Source organism: Phycodurus eques, chromosome 21 (genome assembly GCF_024500275.1).
Source record: "Phycodurus eques isolate BA_2022a chromosome 21, UOR_Pequ_1.1, whole genome shotgun sequence".
Lineage (NCBI taxonomy): Eukaryota > Metazoa > Chordata > Actinopteri > Syngnathiformes > Syngnathidae > Phycodurus > Phycodurus eques.
The window spans coordinates 10,675,914-10,700,953 of record NC_084545.1 but is presented as its reverse complement, the minus strand read 5'-3'; the positions used below and the strand labels follow the sequence as shown (position 1 = coordinate 10,700,953).

The following is a 25,040-nucleotide window of genomic DNA, read 5'->3' as shown; positions in this document are numbered from 1 at the left end:
ATTTTTCATGCATTTTTATTTTCCTTTTTGACCACATTGATCTTGTGTTTATTAAAAGTAACAGTATTTTGGAATCTCAGCATTGGAGAAAAATGGTATCTCATCAGTGTTGACCTTCTTTCCTCATTTAACGTTACTCAGGTATCTGTAACCATTTCATTTAAGCTGATTGACTTTATTACACTATTACAGTAACGGCAAATACACACCCAGTTTCATAAAAAACTGGGTTATGCCAGATGGAGCACATTTTGATCATCATCAACCATGCAGTTTGGGTTTTGTCATGCACTGCAACTGAGTGGATGCAATTTAATTTAGTGTATTGTATGTGTTGGAATATGTGGCTAGTGTATTGCTGTTTTTGGCATCTTTTGGGGGTTCACTATCAAGGAAATGAAATTTCTGACAGGCAAGAGGTAATCAAAATGGTTCTTTGAGCAACGCTAACTTATTACATATTCACAGATAATTGTTTAGAATTTTTTGTTATAGGGGTTATGTGCGACCAACTTCCGCATTTGGAAAAATGTCCGGTTTGGGTAAATGGCGGAGCCCGTTGCAGGAGACGAGATAAAGCACCCGTAGAACTCTAAACGGCTACAATGTCTTTTGTTTTATACAAGGCATTATCAAGAGTTACCAAAGATGGCAATATTTGATGTTCAGGCTTTGTTTGTGTTTATATATCATATTTGTATAAATAAATGACACATGGACAACAGCCATAAAAAAAATAAATAAAAATTTACCAAGTTTGAGTTCAAATCATCGTATCATCAACCCGTAGTTCTGCTAGTTATCGCAGCATACACAGGAAGTCCGCGAAACCTGTTTGTTCACTTGACATTCTGGATATAACTGCAAATTTGCATTTATCCATTCAGAGGAAATGCCGGACAAAGATCCATGGTTATGATGGAACTGACTGGAAATCACATATTTCATTGCTCTCGTGTCCAGCTTTTATGATACCGGTCTATCCTAAAGGCATGATCATTTTTAAAACACATCTGTGTCTATTTAGATATATGGCTGCTATATCGCCTCCACCGATCCCATGACATTATTTCCATCTATATCTTCCTTCTGCTAAAATTGTGAAGTACCTAGCATGTGGTCTTTAGTGGTCAATAATTTCTGCTTTTTGACTTTTTCAGCAAGACACGACAAACAGGGGAGGTTTTCAGTGAGACTTCATCTGAGAGCGATCAGAGTTATGAGGAAGAGGAGCAGCCAGTGCGCCGTCAACGAAACACAGATCACCCCTCAGAATACTGGCAGATCCAGAAGCTGGTCAAGTACCTTAGGGTAAGGAAAAGTCACACTGTGCATCACTCATGTCTTCTTCTGATGGATTTCAACCGCAAATGGAGATTTTTAAAACAAAGAGAGAGATGTTGTCCTGTAGACACAGACCGACACAGTTGACAGGAAACAGAAGATCTGTTCTTTTTTCCTGTCATCTGTGCAAGAACTTTGATGCTGGCCAGAGTTAGTGTTCCTGATTCATTGGTGAATCTTATGTAGCCACAGTGGTGCGTTAGAACCTATAATATAGGGGGATTATGGAAAGTGAACATCCTTTTCCATAATCTGACCTGTCTCAGGCATATCAGGATGCTGATCAGGAAGGAAGAAGGATAACTAGAGATTAAAAGAGATGCTTCTTTCAGATTGAAGTGGTTGGCTGTGCTCAGAGATTCCTGGTTTGTTAGACAGGCCTGTTTGGTTGCCTTCGCGAGCCAAGGCAGAAGGGATCGAGCTGTCTAACGGCCCCAGCTGTATGCAGTGTTTGCCCACACCGCAGAAGTATAAAAATGAAGCGCGCCTGTGACAAGTCTGACAGGGCATATGGTGAATATTAATGTGTCAGCGAAGAAAGAAAAGGAAAAGAGACAAAAACAGAGGTTACCCAGACCGCCTCAGAATCCAGTTGACTACTTGAGTTCATAGATTGCCCATCCTCAATCAGTGGATCCTATTAACTTATTTTGGGGGGAAGTATACAGAGACTGCATTGCTTCTCTGCCAGTGGGCAACAAATAAAAGTCGTACTCTGCATTTGCATGAGACAGAACCACAAAATGGCATGATTTGAACCAGTATGTGACAAGTGGATGTTAATTGTGTTATCATTCATAGAGAACCATTGTTAGGACACCTGGTAACTTTTTAAAGTGTAAAAAATAAATAAAGCAGAATACATCTCTTTCATCCACCTAAAACAAAAATCTGCAACACAGCAAAATAAAAATCATAAATCCATCAAAATAATATTTTACAAATATTGTACAGGTAGACCAAATGTTGTCTCTGGAGGGTATATTTTAGTATCTGAGTAAATATGCATATTATAATGAGAGGAAATGCCTACTCTGAAAGTAGGCTGTTGCTTTATTCCAAAGACGAGCAACAGGGGGTGTAAATGATATGAAAGAAGTGAATTTAGTCAGAGAAAAACAAATGAAAAACAGGTTTGTATGTTTTATACTTTTCAGCTGTATTTTGGTGTGCCAGCTTTTGGGTTGTGTGAGTGTGTATGTTCCTGTGTCAACAAGCTGCTATGCTGCAGGAACCAACACCGCAGCTATCTATCTGTCTTCAAACCACACCGGGCAGTTATTTATGGGCTTTGGCCAATACTCATTTTTATAATATCATTACCATCAGACGCTGAAACTTACCATGAGCCAAGTGAAATATCTGTTTTATTTTTAGGGAGATCTTACTCCCCCTGCATTATAGACAGCTGTTTGTACTATAGGACGTTTAATACTTTCTTGAAGCCACAAACTGATGCTCTGTTTTGTGTTTAATGTGCTTTATGTTGTATCATTTGCCCGCAGAATCAGTTGTTGTTGTTTTTTTGTTTTTTGTTTTATACAACCACATGACTGCACAGCTATTCACGTTAAATGGTTGCATGGTTTACGCAAAAGACAACATTTGAAGTCAGTAATGACCATGTATAAGTCTATTGGTATTTGTTTTATGAGGGGGGAAAAAAAACAATAATTTGAAGAAATATTTCAAGATTTAATGCAGAAAGCTACAAAGGCTGTTTTACATTAATCCATCATCGTAGATCCACATTAATTGAACAAATTTAATTAATTGCATGGTTTACGTAAAAGACAACATTTGAAGTCAGTAATGACCATGTATAAGTCTATTGGTATTTGTTTTATGAGGGGGGAAAAAAAACAATAATTTGAAGAAATATTTCAAGATTTAATGCAGAAAGCTACAAAGGCTGTTTTACATTAATCCATCATCGTAGATCCACATTAATTGAACAAAGGGGAAACATTTTTCAGTTTTCTGAATTTGAATGACAGTATCAATTTATTACAACCCAATAGATTTTGGAAGTGTACCTAATGTTGTAGTCAACGTAGTGGACCTAATAAAATAATGAAAGTATGATCATAGAAACAATGTAAAAAAGTACAGTATTACATTAATAATACTTACTAAACTTAGCAGCACACCAGTTAGTTTGGTTTGCCTGTTTAGCCAATAATCCTAAAAATGTAGTTCTATTTTGTCATTGTTCATTCTGCAGTCCTTTACATGCAACAAATTTACAATGTTTTTTTTTGTTTCAGTGATACCCAATTGTGCTAGTGCTATTCATTAGTCACTGCATTTCATCTGATTTAGCTGGCTATCCAGCGGAGTGCGAATGTCTTTTGCTGTCTTTGTACGCCACTGGAGCTATCAGAAGCATTTAAATACGATACACCAAATACAATATACTGTTTTAATGTGAGTTTGTATTATGATTAATCACACTGCATCATGCGATCAACATGAGTTGTTCTACTGTCACTATAAGGGATGAGTAATGTTTATTGCATGGAATTCATTAGTGATTAATCATGTTTTGAAGTAATTGATGTCTTGAAGTAATTGAGGGATAACACTGTATTCTGTACTGCACAACTTGCATGCAGCCAACCAGAGGCGCAGTTAATTCAAAAGAGCACCGATGGGAAATTGAGCGACATCCGGATGAACTCATCATTTTTCTACTCAGCAGACTGGCAGTTTAGAACATTCACAGTCTCCCTTCACTGCAACTTACAAACTATTTTTAAAAAATATTTTCAGGTCATTGTTAAAACAAAAATGTAGTATGTTTCTTAGAAATCATACCACTTGTATAAAAGTACTTTTATACGTTACATTTTTAAATTCATACACTTCAGTCAAATGCCTATCCCCCGTTCAATATTTAAATGTTGATGTTCAAACACTACCATTTGGTTTGACTGTAATAATTTAAACATCCCAAGAGGACTGATTTTTGTTTTTGTGTTTTCAGTTGCTTTGCAGTAATGTAACCTATGACATACTGTAAAAGAACAAAAGATCAGTTCATGAGACACAGTGGACACGGTTTTGTCCATCCATCAATTTTTTTTATACCGCTTACCCTGTTGAGGGTCATGGGGATAGAACCTATTCCAGCTGACTTCAGGTGACCTTGCTCTGGCCTCGTCACCAGTCAATCACAGGGTACATATAGAGACGGACAACCTTTCACACTCACATTTATGCAGTCACTGAATGGGAACTGGATTCAGGCTGCCTGATAAACAATAAAGGCAAATTGTGCAGAAAAGTCATAAAGCAATATAAAGTGTACCAGTAGTGTGGTAATACAGATCAACAACAGTTGTGCAAATGATGCAGTGTTGGAGCTACAAGGATATAGTAATAATGGCCCTTAAGAGATGTACAAAATTGGCAGTGTTACTATGAAATTATGAGTCAAGTTTTTAAGAGCGAAATGGCAAGAGGAAAGTAGCCATTGTAATGTCTGCTGGTTTTAGTTTGCATTGTTGGATAGCACCTACCAGAGGGAAGGAGCTGGAAAATGTGGTGTCAGGGGTGGGGTGAGTCCAAGAGAATGTCTGCCTGTAGTTCTTGTAGCATGCAAGTCCTCAAGAGGGGGTAGGGTACCAATGATCCTTTAGGAAATCCTAAATATCCAATGTAGTTAGATTTTGTGCTTCTTTGTAGCAGCACCAGACCAAGACTGATGGATAAACACAGGACTGATTCAATGACTGCTGTATATAACTACTTCAAACAGCTCCTGTAGCAGGCAGTGCTTCCTCAGCATACAAACAATTTTGGTTTCGTGTACGCACTGTCAAAAGTCAAACAAAATTGCAGCTCCAGATTGCACATTTGAAGTAATGAACATTTTACTCTTGGAAATGTTCATGCCCTATAAAATAAGGTTCTAATTTATTATTATTTATTGTAGGGATCTACATTTTTTCACTCTTGTTTCAACATACATACTGTACAACTACAAATAAGGACTTGTGGAAGGACATAAGCAGGCTTGATCCTACTAAAAATACATCTGAAACGTGTTTTTGGTTTGTGAATGATGACATAAAAACACAAATTCTGCATGTCAGGGCAGTAGTTTCACCATCCCCAAGCACTAACCATAGACCAAAGTTTTAAGTGGCATATGGCATGGCACGCTCACTGTCCATCCACAATAAGATTTTATGTCTGCGGAGAACATAAAAAAAGCTGTAAATCTGGAACATGCCAAATAGTTGATTGTCTCATAGAATTTAACCACACATGTTCTATTTTAAATCCTGGATTGTTTTATTTGAATCTACCATCACTTTGAAGAAAAGAGCTCCTGTTCCCCTCTTCGTCCACTTTTCACTTAGTTACGTTTCAGTTACAACATTGCTGTTTGCTGGGGTACAAGTTTAAAATAAATGAGTGTGTTTAGAAACTGTCAAAACATATTTATCATTTGAAATGCCAGATCCACATTAGTTTTGGGGGGTTGAATGCTAATAGTGTTCTTTTTTTCTTGGAGCAGTACCTAATGGCTTCTGGTCTTGGCACTAGAGTCGGAGCACAGCCCAGTGTTTGCAAATAATTTATTTCCATCAGCTCCCACCACAAAGCTAAATAGCGACCAGGCTGTGGTATTAAAACATCTTAGCTGGGGTTGTTATGGGGGATACTAGAGAGTGAAGTTGAGGATGGGAGTATTTCTCTAAAGGCAAACAAACGACCAACTAAGTTCCTTTTCCTTGGGATTGTTACTTGATGGTAATGTGTTCCTTTTGTTTTTAAGTTCAGCTATGTCCAAATGCAGAGGTTGCATCCTTCCGAAGACTACAGTATGTGAAGGCCGATGAGGTCATATAACATTGTGCAAGACAGACAGTGGTCTCTATATTTAAATTTGGAGGAAAAAAATGTAAGTTAACTTTCACTACCAAATATTTTATGCATCTAGGAACATGACATTTCTGTGAAAACATATAGCCACCTAGCATTATTATGTAACGGTGGCATTGTGACTCAACCTGGAACTCTCCCCAAAGACTCGACCGTTGAATTCAACAAGGGTTGACAGGGCCTTTGCAGATGCATCTGTTTACCTCTATAAACCCACCGAAAGGGCTATGACTTGGGACACAGATTTTGACTGATCAGTACTGATCGGAATTATAATTCCAGGCAGGCGACCAGACAGCCACTTTGCTGACTCTGTACGCCTTGATGGACTATGACCTGATGCAAGAGACGTATCATCTGGCCATCCAGGATTCAGGTGGCCTGAAAGTCCTAACTAACATTCTACATTTGGACGAAGTCAATCTCCAAGTGAGTCATTTTGTCAAGGCTCTATTTAGATGGCGTGCAGACAAGATCAGGGCCAACCTTGTGTGCCAATTTGTATTACAACCCCAATTCCAATGAAGTTGGGACGTTGTGTTAAACAAATAAAAACAGAATACAATGATTTGCAAATCATGTTCAACCTAGATTTAATTGAATACACTACCAAGACAAGATATTTAATGTTTAAACTGATCAACTTTATTGTTTTTAGTAAATAATCATTAATTTAGAATTTTATGGCTACAACACATTCCAAAAAAGCTGGGACAGGGTCATGTTTACCACTGTTTTACATCACATTTTCATTTAACAACATTCAATAAACGTTTGGGAACTGAGGACACTAATTGTTGAAGCTTTGTAGGTGGAATTCTTTCGCATTCTTGCTTGATGTACAGCTTCAGCTGTTCAACAGTCCGGGGTCTCCGTTGTCATATTTTACGGTTCATAATGCGCCACACATTTTCAATGGGAGACAGGTCTGGACTGCAGGCAGGCCAGTCTAGTACACGCACTCTTTTACTATGAAGCCACGCTGTTGTAACACGTGCAGAATGTGGTTTGGCATTGACTTGCTGAAATAAGCAGGGGCGTCCATGAAAATGACGTTGCTTGGATGGCAGCATATGTTTCTCCAAAACCTGTATATACCTTTCAACATTAATGGTGCCTTCACAGATGAGTAAGTTGGCACTAACACAGCCCCATACCATCACAGATGCTGGCTTTGGAACCTTGCGTCCATAACAGTCCGGATGGTTCTTTTCCTCTTTGCCCCAAGGACACAGGGTCCATCATTTCCAAAAACAATTTGAAATGTGGACTCGTCGGACCACAGAACACTTTTCCACTTTGCATCAGTCCATCTCAGATGAGCTCGGGCCCAGAGAAACTGGCGGTGTTTCTGGGTGTTGTTGATAAATGGCTTTTGCTTTGCATAGTAGAGTTTTAAGTTGCACTTATGGATGTAGTGCCGAACTGTATTTACTGACATTGGTTTTCTGCAGTGTTCTTGAGCCCATGTGGTGATATCCTCTACACATTGATGTTGGTTTTTGATGCAGTGCCGCCTGAGTTATCGAAAGTCACGGGCATTCAATATTGGTTTTCGACCTTGCCGCTTACATGCAGTGATTTCTCCAGATTCTCTGAACCTTTTGATGATATTATGGACCGTAGATGATGAAATCCCTAAATTCCTTGTAATTGTACATTGCGGAACATTGTTCTTTAACTGTTCGACTATTTTCTCACGCACTTGTTCACAAAGAGGTGAACCTCGCCCCATCTTTGCTTGTGAATGACTGAGCAATTCAGGGAAGCTCCTTTTATACCCCATCATGGCACCCACCTGTTCCCAATTAGCCTGTTCACCTGTGGGATGTTGCAAACAGGTGTTTGATGAGCATGAGCAGACTTTCTCAGTCTTTTTTGCCACCTGTCCCCGCTTTGCAGCCATAACATTCTAAATTAATGATTATTTACTAAAAACAATAAAGTGTATCTGTTTGAACATTAAATATATTGTCTTTGTAGTGTATTCAATTAAATATAAGTTGAACATGATTTGCAAATCATTGTATTCTGTTTTTATTTATGTTTAACACAACGTCCCAACTTCATTGGAATTGGGGTTGTATCTATACAGACACCAAAGTGCTTGGTACAGTGCCTTGCCTTAAACTCATGGCCTAACAATTATCCTCCAGTATTGTCTTCTGCAAATGTCAGTACTTCTTAAATTACTTTTATTTTTTCCATCAAACAAACACTTTTTTTATGATTTGATTAGCTTGGATCTCTGCGAATCCTCAGAGAGATCAGCCACAATGCCCAAACCCGCCGGGCCATCGTTGACAACGGAGGCTTGCGAAGCATCGTTAATGTCCTGGATTCACGAAACAAAGACGTGAAGGCCTTAGCTGCTGAGACCATTGCTAATCTGACCAGCTTCCGCAGGGCAAGGAGAACTGTTAGAAAATACAACGGTATTAGTAAACTGGTAAGTATTTGTCAAACAAAGGTATAGGTCATGGTACATTAATGTATATGTGCAACATACAATTTAGAGAGGAATTTGTTCTCTGAATGTAACATATACCTGAGTCGCATACATACAGGAGGGCCGAACCCAGATCTTTTGTCAGCACCTTGGTAAATGAAACTGACTGGAAATTAAGACTTTTATTTTTATTTTTTAAAATCTGTCAAGGAAAGGCGGCACGGTGGCCACGGTTAGCACATCCAGCTCACAGTTTTGAGGACCTGGGTTCAAATCCGGCCTCGCCTATTTAGAGTTTGCATGTGCTCCCCGCAGCTGCGTGGGTTTTCTCCGGGTAATCCGGTTTCCTCCCACATTCCAAAAACATGCACAGAAGGTTAATTGAAGACTCTAAATTGTCCGTCGGTGTGAATGTGAGTGTGAGTGGTTGTTCAAATGTGCCCTGCGATTTGCTGGTGACCAGTTCAGGGTGTACCCCGCCTCCTGCCTGCAGTTAGCTGGGAGAGGCTCTAGCAGGCCTGCGACCCTAGTGAGGAGAAGCTGTGTAGAAAATGGATGGATGGATGTATGTCAAAGGAAACGAAGATGGGGAAAAAAAGTTTACAATTGACATCCATTCAGTAATTTCTATGGTATTTGTGTATTTTAAATACAAAACAACACTGCACAATATATGAGGAACCCATTCATGCCCTCTTCATGCATTTATAATAAAAGGATAGTGGTTTACCCGTCCTTTCTGCACCCAGTCTTTTACAAACACCAGATTGGGTGCTGAAGCTAATCAGATAGAATGCCCCCCCCTTCATCCGATGACCTGCATTCATGTTTGTTGACAGAGCGCCCTCTGATTAAAGGCTCTACACCATTGTATATTTTCCTCAGACCCAAAATCAGATGTTCTAATGTGCGAGTCACTCTAAAGAGTAGATTAATTTCACGCTATGGTGCGAGACCACCTTTGAACCGGACAGTGATAGCCTTGCCTGCTCTGTCTCATTAGGAACTATAGATTTAAGCTGAATGATAGTCATGAATTAGATCTTACATCAGTCCCTCTGGGCAATTTTCCACTGTACCACCAAGTAGCAATGTAATTCATTTCAGCTCAGATGTGTCATCAGCCTGTTTTATGTGTATGTTAGCTCCATCCATATGTCTGTTTCTTGTATTTTGTCTCTGATCAGGTGAAGCTGCTTGACTGTGCCCCTGATTTAGTGAATGTGGATGCAAAGCAGGAGAAGGATGTCGAGGTAGCCCGCTTTGGGGTTTTAGCACTCTGGAGCTGCAGCAGGAGTCCCAAAAACAAAGAGGCCATCCATAAGGCTGGCGGCATCCCTCTACTGGGACGCTTGCTCAAGTCTCCACAGATGAACATGCTCATACCTGCGGTGGGCATCCTCCAGAACTGTGCCGACGAGGTGAAAACAAATTATCTTCAGACTTAAAGTATATTGTCATCACGATGATTTTTTTGTGGTCCATTAATTGTTTTGACATCACAGGAAAGTTGCAAGAATGCGATTCAAACTGAGGGCCTGATCAAATATTTGGTCCAAAACCTCAGCAACGACAACGATGAACTACGAATACATTGTGCCAATGTCATCTTCAAGGTAACTTTTTAATCCATGTGTTCTAATAAACATTGGAACAGTCTTTGTTGCATATTTGTGGAACCATTAAAAATGAGTACCATATTGAACTTGAGAGATTCAGCTGAAAGGCACATCTAATATTAATAGTTTAGCTTGATAAATGCTGTACATTGAGTAAAATAAGTGTCTTCTTTGTATAAGAAGTTTTCCTTTCTAGTGACATTTCTTGATCTGTCTCCATGCAAGCTCATGCACTGATTTAGATGGCAATGAATGGCCTTTACATCGAAGCCAAAAAAATATATATATATTTCTGTCCTAATAGCCAGTTGAATCCTGGTGCAAAATAAAATCTTCTATTAAAAACACAATATTCGTCTACCTAAACAACAAGCCTAACTCTGTAACACTAATCATAAGCTTTAGTATGGTATGCTTCCAGTGGAACTGAAATGGCAAAAAGATAATATACAATTTCTTAACAAAAGAACAAATAAAGCCACATCTGTTCAGTTAACCGTTTGCATTCTTTTGAGTAGGGATATTGATCCATTTCTATATCGCTTATCCTGTTGAGGGTTGCGGGTAGGTGAGGCCTACCCGAGCTGACTACACACCGAAAAGCAGACTACACCCTGAGCTAGTGTAACATTGTGACTCCAAAAGTGATATTATGATTTCATGAAAATCTGTTATGAGTTTTAGTTTATGATGTACTGTATTTTTTTCCTATCAAACCAAACTGATAATAATCTCTCACCCTTGTATCTCAGCACCCTGACTCTAAAAATGTCTCCAACCCCTTTGTTTGCCACTTAAATATCAACTGAATGTGCCTTTGTTATTGATTGCAGTGTGCAGAAAACAAGCAGACCCGCACCTTAGTGAATGAGCACAAAGGTCTGCAGGCCCTGGTTTCACTTCTGGGCAAAAGGGAAAACAAAGAGCTCATGGCTGCCGCCACTGGAGCCATCTGGAAGTGTTCCCTCAGCCCGGAGAACCTGGATGTGTAAGCTTAAGACAGAAGGGACACCCTTATTTTCTCCCACTATACACACACGCATACACACACAACATGCGTTATTGTCATCATCTCATGGCATTTAACTTTTATAGGGGGCTAGATGTTGTCAGTGTTTCCACTAGCATGATGATATCTTTACTATCGTGTCTGGATGATGTAATTTGCTTCGTTAAATGTTCTCTGGTCTTTAGCGCCGTGACTCGAACATAATTTGCACCAGCAGGCTGCCTAAATATGACAGCATTGCAAAAATGATACAAACTGTTGACATGCAACAAAAGTGGGCACAGTGAGATAATCGTGATGGGCACAATATGCAATTCCTCTAAAATTAGAGGCTAGCAGCATGGAACATTCATAAAACGGTTTGCCTAGCTAATATCAGCAGTTTTATTATTAATACGGGTTTTAGACATTTTGTACTGAGCAGCCACGATTAAATTACAAAAAAAATGTCAGTTCCAAAACTGGTTCCCTTACTGTACCTTCCCTCTTTGCTGTCACCTGTACCCTTCTGTGATAGGTCACATAAGAAAGACTCACAGCTGATCTTACACAATGTCCCAGCTTCACCTCAGAGTTTTTAGAATTGCTTTAAAAATTGTTGGTTTTTCCCTCTGATTTTTGTCCAGTTTCCAAATTGAAGGACCTTTTGGGCTTTTGAATGTTGAGGTTTTACTGTCTTGTTTAATTCAATATATACAGTCTATATAACACTTATCCATTAAATGGTGAAAGTAAGTAGTTGAAAGACTTTGCCTAAGCACTAACAATTTTGTAAAATAACAGGACATTGGATGCTTTTTGAGGTGAGATTATCTGAGAATACCTTTCCTTCCTCCCGAGTGAATAGTTCAAATGGCAGACAGGAATTTATAGATTCGAGAAAAAAAAGGCTGAGTCGCTCTTAAATGCATCTTTCTGCACTTCATATATCATACGTGACAGAATGATATCCTGCATTTAAAGTCTAATTTAAGTCTTCCCCCAGTGTAGCTGAGTGTATGCTGCCACGAGTTAAGCAAAGCTTGCTTTACAGAAGCAGATACATCACAAAATGTTTCATGCTATTTTTACTGGCTTTTCTCAAAAAAACATGGCATTGATATTGAAGCTGTTGATGGTAATATTTATAATTGAGTGTTGCTCCACAATCATTTAACAAAACACTTCCCGAATAAGTGGGAAACAAATGCTCTGACCACAACTTGGATTCAGATCCAAAACAAGTTAACTGCACAAGCCTTGATTAATATGAGCCAGTACAGGCCAAATGCCATCTGTTCTTGCTTTTCAAAATAGTACATATGTACCATTGATAGCAGCAACAGGAATACAATAAATCAATTTGCACCCTGCATCACTTGTAGAGCTTATTTAGTCACACTTAAGTGTACAAACGCAACGCTGTCTGGTTGCCCTCAGACTAAATCACATCTGTCACCAAGTTATCTTAATGATGGTGCCGCAGCAGCCAAATATGAATCGACCTCTCATTTTGTAGCTCTTGTGGATACTTGGGTGTGAATGAAGGGTCAGATGTGGTCAACTCTTCACAAGGAAGTCAGCATGGTGCAAAGCAAATATTTTTAGGTTTTTTTTTCGTTTTCCTTTTTTTTTTTTTTTTTAAACTCCCTGGCCTATTTGAATTTCTTTAAATGTCAAGGTCAGGCAAGAGCTCCATGGACTGAAGTGACCAAGCCATTACTGTCAAAAGGGAAAGTCTCTTAATAGTGGCAAGGCTGAACTTAAGTAATTTTGGAGTGTGTTTTGCAACAGCAAAAATAAAAGGCAGATATATTGTTTTTTCTGCTCTTCTTTTGTTAAGTGCATGCTCCAGGGAAACAGACCTTGGTCGTCAACATTTTTTTACATCACTGATGTTCTCCTCGGTCTGGACAATGTACTTGTCCGGGGGACTCCCACTTAAAACAAGAGGAAGCATGTGTTAGCCATTTTGTCTGATTGTTTCATCAAAGTGTTTATTTTAAGACAATATTGTCTACCATAAGCTTATGATTTTCAATGAACCTTCCAAAGCACGGGCAATGTGGGCCAAGATTTTATGTAGTTTGGGAAAAGTCCTCTGCCAGTGATGTGTGGAAACAATGGAACTTTATTTAGTGCAGAGTTATGAATGCATCAATATGTGACCCAGTCAGTGTGTACACAGAGGTGTTATGGACGTGTAAAAGTGTTAACAAAAGAGTGAGCGAAGAGCCCCTCCAATGGAAAATTATGGCTGCCAGGTTTCGCCGAACAGTAATGCTGGGTGTCTAAATTGTTTCTCAAAGGACATTGATTGTCCACGCTGTTGATAACCCAGCAAAAACGTTAAAAACTTATTATATTGCTTATGATGCTTGTCAACTGGACGACATAAAAAATTCACTACGGATTTTCCTGTCCTCCCACCCTGACACAGCTTTTGACACTTTTCAACGAGCAAAATCAGGTATTGGTTTGGAGGAAAGAAATTACAAAAACAGACATACTTAGCATTAGCTTACCCTGTTGCTGTGTGCCTTAGCAGTATTATACTGAAAGTCTCCACTTTGTTGTAGCACTTTCTTACCGGTACTTCCCGTAGTCTCCTCAAAAACAATTAGCTTGTCCTCCTCCTTATCTAAGGAGTTTGTTAATGTCTTGTTCCGACCGATGCGATCAATGCAATGTGGTTTGTGTAGTTTACCACTGTACTATTTTGAGAAGAGCTGAGCCGAGCCAGTAATCTCTAGTGGAAATGCCACCCTATGGGTGCAGGGTGGTGCATGTACATAAGAAGAACCTATTTAAATATGGGTCTTCAGGATACTGTGGTCTCGATACATCATCATACTCACAGTGATGCATGCTTATTATTAAACAGACCTGTTTTACTTGTTCAGGTTGGCTGGAACAAGTTTTGCTCTGAACAACCAATCAAGAGGGCGGAAAAATGCGACATCATTGAGGACCAGCTCGCTGGCCTTCGAGTGATGAATTTAAAATCAGATTGGTTAAAGAAACATCGCGATTGCAAATACAGTTTAAGTGGCAGGTGGTGAGTTTGGGACCTGCGCTATAAGTGACCTAATCCACCTCTTAATAACACCATCATGTCACAAAATAATGTACAAAAATGCTAAATATGTGTGGCATTAAAGAAGAGAAAGAGGCATTTTGCATATTTGAGGATAAGTACCATTATTAATAAAGCAAGAAACACAGTTACCTTTATCTTCCAATACATCATCTCCAAACCTCGACACAGCAAATTCAGAAGTGTTAATTCAACTCCTAGGGAGTTAAATGAACACTATATGTTAACACTATATGTTAATTAGGACTATATCGGTCCAATTTAGATAGAGTTAAAATAAGATGAAACTGTCAAACAGGTAACACTGTGACAGAGTAAGAACAACGCTTTTAGTAGTTGAATTTACTTAACACTGGCATGTAGTGTTAAAAGTTAACACTTTTGTTTAACACTCAATAAGGTGCAAATTACATTAACAGGAAGAGTATCACATATACCTCACCATAAAATATTTTATAGTTTTTTTTTTTTTTTTTTAGAATTACAAATCTTTGGAATTTATTATACAAATGTATGTATTCGTGTTCCTCAAGGGGAAATTCAACTCCCACTCTGACGTATACTTTTGGTTGCATACCACACATAGAACCAGATCAGACATGCGGGAATGCAACGAGAGCTTCAGAGTGAAAGAGGTGTGCAAAGAGTGTTACACAACTTTGAGCTGGATCGGCGGAGACAATGCCCTGCTCAAGGGAACCATGACAGTAGCCAGCACGCACACTAGTATCCCTTCAACAACTTGTTGCCATTTTAACATTTTTATTCATAGCGGAACTTGAATCCACATCCTCTGACTCCAAAACCCAAGTACTGAACTACTACATCTGGCAGTCATTTGATCATCCCCGATTTCACTCCTGAAAACCATACAACACTCCTGAAAACAATACATGCCACTTTCATTTTCCGAAGAAACCCAGCTTGAATCAACCCATATTTAAAGCAAGCACTTAAAAAACAGCACTGTCTTTGCTATAATACAAGTCACACAATATGACAATGTGGCTGTTGCACAGAAAAAAAGATCTTTGCTTGGCTTGACATCTGAAAAGAGTACATAGTTAATTTAGCTTTCTGCACTTTTCAACCTGTGATTTATGCAGCTGCATAAGACAATTAAAACCTTTTTTTTTTTTTTTTTGCCCCGGTGTATTTGACAGACTTTAATGAGCTTCCAGTTATGTGGAATAGATTTGTTTTTCTTTTCTCATCACATAATTTTGTCACTTGGGATTGGCTTACCAAAAATAAGCACAACTAGCTATTCATATAGCTACTGTATGTCAAACGCTGAGTCTCTGATTACAAGATTATACCGAAGTCAGTTGTTCACACTTGGCTTGTATTTAGGGTGAATTTCACCCAAGTTAGCTTTGGCAGCTTGTCTGTTCATTAGCATTGTTTTTTTCTTTCAAGAATAGGCTATTGCTTCTATGGACCCTGCCCAAACCGAAATGACCGTGGCCCTTTACAATAGCTTAAGCACCAGGATGCCAGCGACCGTAACTGTGAATAAAAAGATAGTGAATGTTAACGGTACATCAGGGGTTTCTTGAGGTTTGCTTTGACCACATTATATCCCTCTGAAATGTGTGCTGTAGTTTACGACTCAATCCCACTGGGAAACAAGGCACAATCACAAAAAAATCCTTGAGGACAAGTTTTAATGCTAGCTGTCTAATTTGAATTTGAACGAGCCTGGTTTGAGACTGATCTTGAGGGCACTGTTGCAAGGTAACATTCAAATTGCAAATTGGTAATACATGGTTATATTAGCTGTCCTTCTGTCCTGGTATTCTCCTGCATTATCATTTTGTGCCTATATTTTGTTATTCCTTTGTTATTCCTTAAATACTTTTCCTAAAGTGACCCCAAATACACACTTCTTTTGTAAAGATGCTTCAAGGCTTGTGTACACTGCGGCTCTTCTGGTTTAAATGTTACCAATGTCGACTAAAATTGGTTTACCATTTACCATTCATTCATTTTCCATACCGCTTATCCTCACTCGGGTCGCGAGCATGGTGGAGCTATCATGGGGGGCGAGAGGCGGGGTACACCCTGAACTGGTGTACTCACTCACATTCACACCTATGGGCAATTTAGAGTCTTCAATTAACCTACCTGGGATGTGGGAGGAAACCGCAGTACCCGGAGAAAATCCACACAGGCACGGGGAGAACTTGCAAACTCCACACAGGTGAGACCAGGATTTGAACCCGATTTGAACTGTGAGGCAGACGTGCTAACCAGTCGTCTACCGTGCCGCCTTCGATTTACCAGTGTGAGTTAAATCAATAAAGCTGAAAATAATGGTTGGAATCTTGAAACTGAAACTGTAGTTTCCATAAGTGTGTGGATTTTTTGTGTGGAGATGTGCAGTGTCATTCTGGCCTCGTGATCAACCCCCAGCTACCTGAGGAGCAAGCTGTCTTTCAATGTGGCAGGTCAACAGTAGACCAGGCAACCCTCTTGTGCAAAGAGATAGAAGTCAGCTTCCAGGCAGGAGAGAAGGCTGGTGCCGTCTTCCTGGACCTGACAGCTGCCTACGACACTGTCTGGCTGCGGGGAATAAACATTAAGCTTCTGGAAACCATCCCAGATAAGGACATAGTGAGCTTTATAATGGAGATGCTGAGCAATCGCAGCTTTCGGCTACTGACCAGCGATGGCCAGAGCAGCAGTGTGAGGAAGCTCAAAAACAGCTTTCGACAACGTTCAGTGCTGAGACCCATACTGTTTAATATGTACATATATCTATGACCTACCCACAACAACATCAAGGAAGTATGGTTAAGCAGATGACCTGGTCATTAAACATACTGAATATAAGAAACAGAAGTCAAAGAGGTCACCCGCCTCTTTGAGTGCAAGATCTGCAAAACAAATATTAATGGTTTCTCTGAAACATTACTGAAGAATTTGTCCTCATTGTCAGTAGCAAACCCGATCCGGGCTCTAGGCGAACTATGTTTGGGTGATGTGGTGCCATTTTTCTTGGTCTCTGGCGGTACTCCAGAGCACTGTTGAAATGGGGTTGAAAATTATTGAAATATGATTTCCTTTGACCATTTTGTGCCTTCTTTCCTTCTATTCTTACCCTGAGGCATAAATCCTCCAATTTTCCTTTTCTGATGTAGTGTGCAATAAATTTGAGTTGGCGTCGTTCAATTGTTGTCATGAGCTGTCTTTCTTGATTTCCACATCGTAAAATTTATGCGTTTTTTATTCTGTCACCGTAGGCAATCTTGAACATTCGTCGGTAAAACCACATTTCTGCTGCGATGTTTCTCCGCGGTTCCGCCGTGAATGTCCAGAACTCACATTCATATGTCAAGACTGACCACACAAATGTCTTGATTAAGGATTAATCATCTATTACTGTCAGAGAGGCTATTAATACATACTCATTATATCTGCTATGACTGATATCACCGTGTGTTGGTCTTGCTTTATATGACATATAGCAAATATTGCCAATTATTCCTATGACAGGAAATAATTAGTCATTGAAAAACCAGAAATCAAGTCCTGAGCCACTACATGATATACGGGATGCTTAATTTAAGAGGCACTGTAGCCTCTCTAAAGCAAGATGTTACACTATCAGAATTATACAGTAGGTTCAGTAGTACTGTCCACCAAAGTATAATCACTAATCTATTTTATTAGGGGTAATTATTTCTCCCACTAAGTTCTAGGGGTTAGCATGTCCACCTCACGGTTAATACTTAGTTGTTTGGGGTTCGAATCTTGGTTTGGGAATTCCTGTGTGGAGTTTGGATGTTCTCGCTGTCCTTGGTGATTGTACCCCAAAATGAATTGTCCTTTTCTTTATGCCCGAAAGGTTTCAAGAGCATAAAGTCCTGGAGACCCTGATTAGCTTGCTGACTAATCAGCCTGAAGAGGTGTTGGTTAATGTGGTAGGAGCCCTGGCGGAGTTCTCTCAAAAACCTGCCAACAAGATCACCATCCGCAAGTGTGGAGGCCTCAAACCACTAGTCCACCTACTTGTCGGAAGAAACGAGGCATGCAGGAACCACACATTTATGTAACCTTTTCTAAATTGCCTTTTAGCTTTTGAAGTGTATGGACTGATCTAATTTATTGTCCTTCCACTAGGCACTATTGGTGAATGTAACCCGGGTGGTGGAGGCCTGTGCCACAGATATGGACAACATGGCGTAAGTCTGCCTCATTTAATTCCGTTGACAGATTATACTAGCATTTACACTACTATTGAGAGCGTACCATACAATACCTAGCCTATTTGATGTGGCTTTATTGTTAACATGGTGTGGGGTGTCCCTCTGAATCTTTTTAGCAGTTTACTCATGTCATCACTGAAATAACTTTAAACTATACTCCTGGTCATTCAGTTCCTATGACAAGAGGATGACAAGAAAATGCTGGATAGAAAGACTGTGTCATTAACTTGTCACATGTTGATGTTTAAAGAAAGCTATGGAGCTTTAATTTGTATTTTGGAGATATATTTCTCTTTGATCCCCGGTTTAATAATAGTTTTGTTTTGGTTTTGCTTATTTTACCTGCTGCTCTAAATAGAGGTTGGTTTAATTCCTGGCATTTTTACTGTAGCTTTGTGGCCACTGTCAAGACAAATACATGTAAAGCCTTCCCATTTCCAAGACAACATGGCTGGGAATGCACAGCGACCCGCAGTCAAATCCAGTATTTACTCTGTGTTCATTTAAAACCTCACCCTTGATACAGGAGAACACTGTGGACCTTCCATCGGTGCCTCATTGCTTTTACAAGGCTGAAGGGACAGCAAGACACATCTGAATTAGCACACAACTAAAACTCACAAGTCTGAGTTCTCATAGTTAAAAAGCTGCCATTATTACAAATCAGCCATTAGGCTGTCGTTGCTGAAAAGCTGAATCCAGGGCATTCAAAGAAAGTAAGGCAACTAAATGAGACAAAGTTTGATGTTGGTCCATGTTGTTGTCTGTTTTCTCACAGTATGTTTATTTAGGCTAGACCACATATTCACATTTTATAATTTACTCTTTATAGCTGCTATAAACAAAATTTTATGTCAAGAGCTATTGTTTTAGTTTTTTTTTTATTTCAAGGCATGTATGTACAGCATTTTGCACACCAATTATAATCAGTTGCATTTGATAGTTTCTTGTTCTAACCAAAAACTGTTCCAAGCTGCCTTTCCATGTGTTTTAATGGTTTGACTTGTTAACAAATACGAACTTACATCATTTGTGTTCCTGTTATGTTGTGCATGTTATCCAATTTTTATTTCGACAGCAGACAAATCTCACCTCCTCAAATATCACTGTCAGAAGCCCGGAAGTTTTTTCAAAGCAATTTTTTTGAAGCTTTTCCATCAAATACTCCAGTTCCACTTTCTCCAATGACTCCTATGTTGCTACAAGAGAGAACACACACGGTTCGATACCTCCAGCATCTGCGGCCGCCTCCTCTAATTCATCACTGTCAGCTGCAACTTCAATGCTAATCTGTTACATACCTGCTTCACAGGAAGACAGAGCTGTTTTGGCGGATGAGATGAAGCTTCCTTTTTTGTTTTTGGTGCAGATTTAAGAGGCCCCGCAGACTGGAATCTGATGTTATGATCATTCGAGACTGATGTATGTGCCAACAGAACACAGATGGTGCACGGGACGCCTCTGATGAGTGTTCATTCATTGCCAGTCACGGAGATACTGTGATTACGGCGTGTTTAAGTAATTCTGACAACATTCAATGTTGGCCCTTGTTGGTGCAAGCACACATGGGGATGCATGTTATTTACACCACACAACGGGTGCACTGTGGTGTAAATTCAGTGCATTCTGAACCTTGACTATGCAATTTTAAATGCAGCTAATGCTTCAGTAAACTTCACACAAGCTCCATGAAATATAGACCCACCTCTGGCGCTGTTTCATTTGGAAAGGGCTCACCTTTTTTTTGGGCTCTGGTTAAAGAATATGCCACCAACATAATGTATAACAAAAATTTGTCTCAGTGTGACTGTCTAAATATAAATTTGTGCGTGAGGCACTTCACACAGATGTAAGTTAACTTCTGACCTGAGCTTTTCCGTAGAGTGGGATTTGGAGTAAGCACAGCAGCTGAGTGAGTTTTACGCCTGGGGAGGAAGTGAGTAGGACTGAGAATGTGTTGTGGTGAAATGTTGATGGTGAAATTGAGTATATTTTATGGAGCTCGCTGCTAGCCAGGCAGATTGAGGGGAAACCTCACTTAGCCTTACTGAACTCGGTTTTTATTGACACTAGTCAAACAAATAGTAGTTTAATAAATATAACTGTAGTTTTCAACAATGTAGAAAAAAAATAGTACCAGCTCTTAAGTTCGATGCAGTACAGCTCTTGCCTGCAATGTGGCTGGTTGGTGCATGTGTGTAGACTATATACTGTGTGTTTTGTATATGTATTGTATATATTCATATCATAAACATTACATTAGCTTGTTCCATGAGTGTGCACACCATAAAGCTCGAACTTTCTTGCTGTACCTTTTTGCTTTAATTTTTTTGTCTTTCAGCATGGCATGTCTAGACTTGTCAATTTGGCAAAAAAGATGAAAACATTTTTGCAAACCAGTCTTCTTTGCAAACCAGTCTTCTTTGCAATAGTGCTCCAAATCAGAACAGATGATGTGCTCAGCACCCCTGAAGTCATTTTACAGGTTTTCTACTGGATTTAGGTCTGGACTCTGTCTGGGCCATTATAAAACTTTCTTCTGGTGAAAGTAGTTTTTTCTTCTTTGATGGAGTGTCAGGCCGAAATGTCAAAGTCCTCATTTATGTCTCAATGGTCGGGGCAAAATTTGACTCTCATTCAGGACAGTCTTGCAACCTTTACTAAAGCCTGAATGTGAAATTATTTATTAAGACATGATTCATATTTGTTTGTTTGTTTACTTGTTCCACTCCCTTCTATATTTCTTACACCAGTGTTTTTCTTCCAAAGGATCATTCAGGAGCTCGATGCAATCCGCTGGGTATGGAGTTTGTTGAAAAACCCGAGCCCAGACGTTCAGTCCAGTGCTGCATGGGCCCTTTGTCCATGTATTGAGAATGCAAAGGTACAGTGAATATCATATTTGGTAAATGCAAAGGTATTTTTTGTATCACTTTTTGTTAAGTAGGCCCCATGTTTGTAAGCAGTATTATGCAATAACTACACAGCTGATATCCATTAAATCTTTGGTTTCCTCAAATTATGGCAAATACTTTTTAATTTATTATCTTTTTTCACTGAGACATTTAAGAACCATTCCCTTCATCCTAGAATACAAATAGCAGACTCCCATCTGCCTAATGTCTTACGTCAGTCTCCATCAACCAAAACTATATTGAGTTATGATAAAACAGTTCTGCCCATTCCAGATTCAACATCTGTAAAACCACGAATGGACCTGTTATCATATGGTCGAGTGAAACAAACAAAAAAATAAAGGCGTTCACCTTTTACACTTTTGTTACTGATTGAACCTGGGTGGAGGTCTTCACTTTTGTTGTGAGTCATTCCCTTCTCTTTTTTTTTCTTTTTGTCTTGAGACTGTGTCCGCACGTAGAGAAAACCAAAGCCTTAAGACAGCCTTGGGTTTTTTGTTGTTCCAGAATTAAAAGTTACGTGAGCATTCAAGTCTACTCACATAGCAGAAGCCCCTTGATATATCACCATGCTTGTCTCACTGTAACCTGCTGCTGGGAGGTTAGCAGGTTCAGGGCGATCTCAGACAGGGCTTATATGAACCACAGCCTAATAAGTAGCAGAACAGCTCCTTTGGCACACCGAGGTTGTTGAAGTGGGAAGCAGGCGCGGAGAAAAGACCAAGTAATATCCTGTGGTGTTGCTTCTTATTCTCGTGCTGAAAATCCTGACTCAACATACTACCTGTTATTCAGATACATTTGCCAAGTGTACAACAGAATACAAGATCATTTTTTTATCATTGATGAACTCACGTGTCCAGATTTATATTGATTTTTAAGTGAAATACAACATCATTGAATCTGCATATACTGTATACAGGTACCATGTAAAAACCAAAGGATCTCTGAGTAGCTTCCCCAAAGCAATCTGAGCAGATTACCTGTATATTACAAATGTACAAGCACCTTGTTGCTTTAGTTATAGTATTCAGTATTCAGTCTTACACCTTGTATCGCTTAATGTGGTAATTTAAAACTCCCAAAATCTCCATCTTTATATATGTTTGAAATGGAAAATGCAGTCACCAAGCTGAAATGTAATAGGAAGACTGGTGGTTAATGTATTACATGTCATAGAATGCACATATATACCATTTAGAAACCTAATATGCTTTGAGTAGCATGCTCAGAGCCATCCTCTGATTGGACAATTTCTAAATTCTGTGATCTTCTGTCAGAGCCATGACAAATCCCATAATTTCAGAGCTGAGTGCTTGGATAAAGAAAAAATATTATTTTACCCATCCCGAAGAAGCTCTTCAGTGGGCAGTTGACAGTCTGATGTTATTATTATCATTAAGATACTATTTAATCCGTTTAGATGCTGCCATAGAAAATGTCCCATGAAGTCTGTTTACTAACACATCTTTAATCCCCCAGTGCTTTATCTACAAATATTAATATTGTGTTACCGTATTATGACTATGATTATTATTAAGGCAAACAACTTGTCATGGAGAGAAGTCGGAATCCAGATGAGGGTCTTTGGTGAAGCCCTTTTTCTATCTTGCTTACTTTCTTTTTGTTTTGTTTTGAGCTGGCTGGAATTTCACTGGCTCAGTAGTGTGAAAATGATGCATGGCAACCATATGGTGGGATAAGTGGGACCACAAGCCCGTGCTAAGGAGGTCTAATGAAGTTTGACAATGTTTGGCGGCATATTTGCTGCCAATATTTAGGGACATTTATGTTTTTATATTTATATATTTATTTTTTTCCGAATTATTATTATTATTATTATTATTTTTACATACGCCCAGTTGTGCATCTTACCTTTAAAGGAACATGATACAATTGATAATGGTACGATTTGCATTAAGATTTATAAATCATAAAATACATTTTTGCAGGTTTATAGTGGATTCATGAGACGGCATATTTATTTATGTATCTGGTGGATGATCCCTTTTGATGCCCCTCAATGAACTGACTCTGAACCACTGAATAATTCAGTTGTTTTTATTTTTCAATGATTATTCAGATTGACTCACGTGTAATCAAACATATTATAATTCTACTGGGCACAGGATGCTCATTATACTATCCTCATGCTGGTCATTCTGATGTTCTTGAGAGGAACCTTAGAATACACAACAGATAGTGTTATCTATTTGACTTGATCCTTGGTGAAGAGCCTCATTATACAGCATCTGGGCATCAATCCTTGCCATGAAAGAGATTCAGGGCCAGTCACATCGCAGCTGGTGGCTTTAGAGAGCTTCCGCTGTCGCCGGGACTCCCATCGTCAGTATTCCTGCCTGAGAGCTTCCTGTGTGTGTTTGGAAGGGTTAGCTTGCTGGCCTTGGACTCCTTTACCCACTCCCCACTTTTCTACTTGTCGCTGCACACATTGCTCATCCCCTGGCAAAGTATCACAGGACCCATAGACTGCATCCTGGCTAGAATTCAACTGAAGCTAAAGCTATGCTTTAAAACACAGCAGCACACCCATTGAGCTCAGTGTAACTAGACACAACAAAGCTACATTTTATTAGACTTTACAATAGTAAAGTCAATGTGTCAGTGTTGGTCAAAATAGGCATTGTGAACAAGCATTTCTATCATATGGACACAACTTAATTTGTCACTAGAATATATTTAATGGTTGCATCTTTGTGGCAAGCCTTTAGCCAAGGCCAATTTGCACTCGTGCACAAAGGAAGGTTCATAAAGGCATGTTTGGATGAGTTTGGTGCGGATACATTTTAAAGCCCTTACCTCACCTTTGGAATATTCTAGCACACATGAGCCCATCTCAACATTTTAAGGACGGATGAGCAAACATTCCTACAGACACTCCAACATAGTGTAGAAAATCTTTCAAGAAGAGTGGAGGCTTGGATTTAGACTTTGCCACGTTGGTCAGTTCTTCTGCAATCTGATGAGTTGTATTTTTAAAAGCCCTGCTGAAGCCCGTGCCTCTGCCAGCTCTTCCGCTGTGGTTCTTTTAGTACTCCCTACCAGACTATTGGTTTGGTAAAGCGTTGCCCCATAAGTGGGTAAGAGCACTTGCGGTACCTGCCATGGCCATGAATTTGAATTGTGAGGCTTCTCTCACAATTCAACAGTTCTCTGGGGGAAAGTGCTATAAATGTCACTTCTAAGCTTTAAATTCCATGTGGCAACTTTGGGAGAGTGCCGAGGAATATTTCAGACTGATTGCTTTTTTTCTGTTCTAAGAAAGGGAAGCATTTTCTATTAAAGCAAACAAAAGTATTGAGGGTTGATACCTTTATGTAGATAAATGTTTGAGCAACAAAACATACCAGGAAAACTAATTTACTCTCTTTTACTGATGTGCTTTTTTAAAGAAAGAAATCAAGCCTCCCTTCCAAAGGTAATGGTATAAATTGCACAGACATAAAAAAACATTTGTATTCCATTTAAAGTTTACAGCTGAAATAACATGTAACTTGCAGACA

General features: G+C 39.3%; 1 protein-coding gene across 2 annotated transcripts in view; it reads left to right on the top strand.

Annotated features, from left to right (window-relative positions):
- The window catches only part of odad2 (outer dynein arm docking complex subunit 2), a 52,645-nt gene that overhangs the window by 12,683 nt on the left and 14,922 nt on the right, over positions 1-25,040 (top strand). For both annotated transcript variants that reach the window (XM_061666457.1, XM_061666458.1), the window contains 9 exons: positions 1,161-1,311; positions 6,520-6,666; positions 8,477-8,686; positions 9,874-10,107; positions 10,192-10,302; positions 11,139-11,293; positions 18,241-18,421; positions 18,516-18,577; positions 21,371-21,485. In XM_061666457.1, the coding sequence (XP_061522441.1) occupies positions 1,161-1,311; positions 6,520-6,666; positions 8,477-8,686; positions 9,874-10,107; positions 10,192-10,302; positions 11,139-11,293; positions 18,241-18,421; positions 18,516-18,577; positions 21,371-21,485 (1,366 nt within the window). The remainder of the gene's footprint in view (positions 1-1,160; positions 1,312-6,519; positions 6,667-8,476; positions 8,687-9,873; positions 10,108-10,191; positions 10,303-11,138; positions 11,294-18,240; positions 18,422-18,515; positions 18,578-21,370; positions 21,486-25,040) is intronic.